This window comes from Protopterus annectens, chromosome 2.part1, assembly GCF_019279795.1.
Source record: "Protopterus annectens isolate FY-2018-M chromosome 2.part1, PAN1.0, whole genome shotgun sequence".
NCBI lineage: Eukaryota > Metazoa > Chordata > Ceratodontiformes > Protopteridae > Protopterus > Protopterus annectens.
In genome coordinates, this window is record NC_056729.1 from 565332278 (window position 1) to 565338277 (window position 6000).

The following is a 6000-nucleotide window of genomic DNA, read 5'->3' on the forward strand; positions in this document are numbered from 1 at the left end:
AAGGTATTCCACAGAGAGGTAACAGCAGCCTCCTTCACAGAAAGATGAAGTTCATAACTATGGCACTTACAGTAGATGCAAGCCTCTTCTTTTCTGTTACTTATATCTAGCACCTCAAGCTGATGTGGTTTGATTTTATATGCTGTTACCCTGTGTCAAATAATTCACACACATAAACATGTGTCTTAAGTTTTAAATCAAACTCATCATTATTTCTGGACTCTGGATGACCATAGTGCTGGGATAGCCATGCCCTGAAGTGGACAATAAACCATTCCACATCTTCAGAGTTTCCCAGCCACCTACCATCCAAGAAGCCAAACGGCTTCTATAAGGTCCCAAAGAACTGCAAGCTTCTCTTCAGACAATCCACAAAGTTGCCAAAACTACTACTTTTCTTCCAACTAGTTTGCAGGATTCCAGAAACTTTCTGGCCAGACAAGTAAAATAGTCTGTTTCTGCGGAAATTAAAATATCAGTGGCCTAAACCCCCTGCTTGTACTTCTTCCTCAGAACCACTTATATTTCTATGTGGGGGAAACAATGTGGCCATTACTGCTTTGCAAGCCAGTTTGAAATAGCTTTATGTGGTCCTTTACTGATTTTATACCATATGAAACTGTCTACATTGATACTTTCTAGTGATCAGTGGGTACAATCTGTCTTGTACCTTACACAAGCCTGCATTAAGGAATCACAGAGCCTCCATGCATCAGTTGCACTGTTACTGGACTGAGTTTTAAGCGTCCATCTTCATTAACAGGGCATCATCGTTCAAGTGTAAGGAGATATTACTCTGCACAATGTGTCTCTTTTACTCAGCCAGAAGTAGTAAAAGAGGGTGAGGTCAGTAAATGTTCATTCACTTGCTTTCTCAGTTCAACCATCTCCTCTTTTTAGGAAGACAAAAGTGAAAATCACTAAATCAAAGAAGGTGAATATGACTTTAAATGGCAAGATAATGAGAAATATTTTGGGCATTAGACAACTGAGAAGGAGAAGATAAGTTTGGTGAAAGTAAAAAAATGGAACATGATGCTCTAACTGTGAATAACAGGAGTGTATATCTGTTTACTCTGAACCGAAGAAGTACAGCAGCAGGACAGAAGAAGGAAGACAAGGCATGAGGGAGATGATAAAGGACAAATAAAGAGATGCACATTCCCAGTAGTGTAAGAGGGCTATGGCTATTGCAGGTCATCTGGGTGGAGCACTCATTGCTGCTGACAGTACAGTAGAGTCAATTGTCGGACTTAATTAGGACTTAGGGTAGTTCAGATAATCAAAATGTTCAGATAATCGACTCTCTACTGTATCTGCATGTTTAGCACTTTATGCTTTTCATCCTGGGGTATTTCATGCAAACTTTTCATTGTCTTAGTTGCCCCTGTCTGTGTCACACATGGGGGCACTGTGCCATTTTCTGTACATTGAGGACAATATTCAGAGTGCAAACCTACCAGAATTCTCTTCATCGCAAGCACCTCCTTTAACTCCCTCTACTGATAACACCAGTTTGAGACATCATGACATCACAACAGGGCCTTCTAGCTGTTTTGCTGAACTCAGTGATTATAATATCTTTAACCCTCAGTTGTTTATCCCTGTGACCATTCCCAGAATCTCTTTAGCTATGTCTATACAACATTCAAACTCCCAAAATGATGTCCCCAAATTATTTATATTATATTCCATGTGTTTCATTAAATACTGATATATTCCTACCGGCTCCCTTAGTGTGTCCGTTACTATTAAAATCCTATCTACCCACTTCTCTCTTTTGTTCAGCTCACTGTAAGATTCCACTTTATCTAGAAATGGCAAGACATTTCTTTTTAGTTCTACTGTCATCATTATTACGTCTACAAAGGCCTCTGGGCCAGAAACAAAATCTGAGACACCCCTGCTGATCACTTTTTTACAGGAAGCACCAATAACTACCACCTTCTAAATCAGCAGACAATATACTTCATGCCTCACTCAGCAGGTCCCTAGCAAATGTTAAAATTATATAATACAATTTAAAAAAAATGCATTATCTCTGCAAGTAGATAGGCTAGGTTTCATGTTATTGCACTTTTGCCATTTGAGAAAATGGAGATCCATAAAGTGTTACTGTCACATATACATTCAGATCCAGCAACACTGTGCAGCATATATGCCTAACATAAAAAGTGAGTAGCATGGATGACCAAAGCATATCCAGATAGCAGCCAGTTATTCTTTTTATTTTAATTTAGCCAGCACATATCCATCATATATATATTTGTATACAGATATAGATAGATACAGACATAGTGCACACGACACAAACACAAACACACACACATAAAACATTCCTTGCGATGCAAAATGTGAACTTATTAACAAACAATGACAGCTTGGAATAAATAAACAAGCTTGGCTGTCGCAACCAGTCATATTAGATATTTTTTGTTTTGTTTTTTTTATAATGAGTTTGTTGCTCATCTTACTAAAAGCTGATAGTACACCATCACTTGCAATCAGTATTCCTGCAGACATTTCTTAGGGAGAAGTGGAATGACTTGCAGAAAGCATAAAACCACAGACATTTTTTATTGTTTTACTTGAAAGAGTACATTATAAACTTGACCAAAAAACAAGTATGATTCATGCAAGGGATTATTATGCTCTGGTCATTAGTAGACTAGCTAATGCTGAGTTAATTCTCCATAAGAGTGACAATCACATCATTATCAAAGGACAGCTCTGTAACTGTGTTGTCCCTTTATTGCTAAAGGCACACAAAAACAAAATAGTCAAGTACAACATTACGCCACAATATTTTTAATTTCTGAATAAAACACTGCCAGAAAAATTTAAAGAGAGAGACATATATTATTAATCTGTGACAAGTCAATATTTCTGTACTAGTACATACACTATCCTTTCATTGATCAGGGAAGGCCTTCCTCTCCCATGAAGAAAACACAAAGGCTGCAACGGGAAAAGTCATGTCCTAGTAGCAGCATACATCTTTAATACTGCCAGTGCAAAAATAAGATCAAAGCAGAGGCATGAAAACACAATGACATTCATTTTTTAAAAGAGAAAAATACCATAAAGATATAAAAATTGGCTGTAAAAGTATTGCTAATACTAAAACATATCTTCAGGGTGAGACACAAATTAGCCCATCTGACAATATGCTTCTTTTGTGTAAATTTTCATAATTTTAGTAGGACTCTTTTCTACTTATTCACTTAACATTAGCAGCCCAAGGAAACAATAACACTATACAATCCAGTATCTGATTTATAAAAAGGGTGCCTCTTCATTTATGAGTAATAACACAAGACCTGATTACATGCACCTTACTTCTGTTTCTTTTAGGAGACAATGCATTGCAAGTCATCACTGCTACTGATGACTAGTATAAACCACAAATAACAAGGATACAAGTCATACAGCCCATTTGGAATAGCGCTTGTATATTTCCACAAAGCAGAATGACAACAACTATCCTGTTGATGCCTGCTTTCATGCTTTTATTACAAAAACATAAAAATGTGCATTATTCTATACTACAAATTTCAATATTTTGCTATTGTCTGCTCTGCCCACAGTCTTTAGTACCACCATAAAAAAACATATATGCTTCTTAATGCAGTAGGTCTAAGTAGTCAGATAAAACCTTCACCCCAATTCTTTTATAATAAATACTGTATAGACATACACTGCATGAGAGAAGCACTTTGTTTCTAGCACTGTGATAAGCACATACAACTCGTATCTGTAACACCTGCTCACTAAATCTGGGTGACAAGGCTAATGTTAGTAGCAGAAACACTTAGCAAAGCATACTGTGTGTTGGGGTGGGGGGATAGGGAATAATTAGAGAACACCAACAGCTGAAAACATTAGCAATGCAGATCGGAAAGACAGTACTTACACAACCAGCCTTGATATAATCCATGAGACCATGGTTGTAGAGGTGGTATTCAGGCTGTTTTCAGTCTGTGTGTGCTCCCTTACAGCACCACTGTTATGTTTTTGTATCCAGGAGGAGGTGGAGTTATTTCCTCCTCTCTTTTTCCCTGTCACTGTCTTTCAAGATTGTCACCCTCTGCTCAGTGCTGCAGATGGAGTCTACCAGCAATGTCTAGCCCTGGATCAGATTACAGGAGCTGCAGACCAAGCAAACCCCACCCTGTGACATCACCAGAGTGTACCCCTTGCAACATCAAAAATATGCCAGCCCACTATAGCTCCGAAAGCCCTACTCATAGGATAGTGCAGTTTTTACCTTAGCCCACCTCATCTGAATAAAAAGCTAACAGAAGTGTAAAACTGAAATGTTGCATGGGGAAGCAGTCTGAGTAAATCATAAGACATGCTGACTACATGAATCAAAATGAAGTTGCGCTCAAGCCACAAGCATGCTTTTTATCTGTGAGTTCTAGTAAAGTCGGGCAGGTTTAGAGGAAGTACAAGTGATTATTAAACTACAAATAATATGATACAAAATGGTAGTTTATTCTGTATCAAGAAATGTGATAGTAGTAGCTGAAGCTCCTTCTGATTTTAAGTTACTGCATAGTTTTGGTTAAGAAGCAGGTTGCTCATTTCTGTGCTGCAAAGCTAAATGTTTAACCACTGCAATGCACAGTAATTATTAGAGTGAAAGTTTACTGTTAAAAGTAAACTAAAAATTAATGTGTGCACACACATATGAATGTATGCATTGATTTAAATTTAAAGTAAATTAAAACGCAAATCTAATATGCTTAAACATGACTACTTGTTACGCTGTAAAAGTGCTGCATTATTATATAGAAATGAAATGCAGGTTTTTACAGGATGCTGCATCATTTATTTTTGTTCATAATGTTTTTCCTAAAATATAACAAAACCAGCCCTATAAAGCCAACAAATACAAAACTAGGTTCATAGGTTCATAGGTTCATACTAGGCTATCTGCCCTAGGGCATTTATAAGCCTAGCCAGAATGTGTTTGGCTTTCGACACCCATTTTAAATTAATTTTGCTATGCTTTTTTTTGAGGTTAGTATACTGTGCCTCTGTCTAACAGTGACACAGAAGTGATACCCGGGGTAAACCTACGATCTCCCATCCACTCATCAAGATTCCTCTTGAAGAGAGTCAATGAGGGACTCTGCCTAACCTGGACTGGGATTTTATTCCAGAGTGAAGGGAGCCTCTGGGTTATGAATCTGTCCCTCCAGCATGTCCTATTTATTTCAGTGCTGAGGTTCAAGTCTCTCGAGCGTGTAGCTCAATGGGATTTGGATTTTCTGAGGTGCAGCATGTCCATTAATTCCGGGTTGGACATGACTTTATACGTCAGGCACAGATCGCCTCTGAACAGGTGGTATGCCACTGAGTAGAGCTGGAGTTTCTTTAACTGGGCAGCATATGGCATCTGTTTGAGCCCTTTGATCCTCTTGGTGAGGTACTTTTGGGGTCTTTCCAGTTGCTGCAGGTGTCTGGTAAGGTACATCCCAAAAGGGGCATTGTACTCAATTATGGGCATGATGAGGGATGAGTAAAGAGGCACGATGACCTCCCCATATCTAGATGTGAATCCCTTCATGATTAGGTGGGCTATATAAAATGTTTTTCTAACCACTTTGGCCACGTGGTTGTCAAATGAGAGATTGCTATCAACTTGGGTCCCCAGGTCCCTAATTACTTCTTCTGTACTTAATGGATTACCACCTATGTGGTAATTTGTGGGCACTTTGTTTTTGCCAAAGGGGATGACTATACCCTTTTTGGCGTTTATCTTGAGGCCATGGCTCTGGCACCAGTTGTCTGTTTCTATGAGGCCCTTTTGGAGGATGCTTGTGTCAGCTGGAGAGTCGATTATGGCACCCAGTTTGCAGTCATCTGCGAACTTGGTCAGCCACAGTCCTTCCGTGTTGGCCTGTACCGCCGATAAATATATACTGAACAAGAGAGGTCCCAGGACTGAGCCTTGTGGGACGCCACTTGTAACAGGTTTGGAGTCTGACATGG

At 38.9% G+C, this 6000-nt stretch overlaps 1 protein-coding gene across 3 annotated transcripts in view; it reads right to left on the bottom strand.

Moving 5' to 3' along the window:
* The window catches only part of REEP1 (receptor accessory protein 1), a 1259835-nt gene extending 1255683 nt beyond the window's left edge, over positions 1–4152 (bottom strand). For 2 of the 3 annotated variants that reach the window (XM_044062335.1, XM_044062333.1), the window contains exon 1: positions 3914–4152. In XM_044062335.1, the coding sequence (XP_043918270.1) occupies positions 3914–3945 (32 nt within the window). In that variant the 5' untranslated portion in view covers positions 3946–4152. The remainder of the gene's footprint in view (positions 1–3913) is intronic. The other variant, XM_044062336.1, reaches the window with a different exon arrangement.
* Between the last annotated feature and the right edge of the window lie 1848 nt (positions 4153–6000).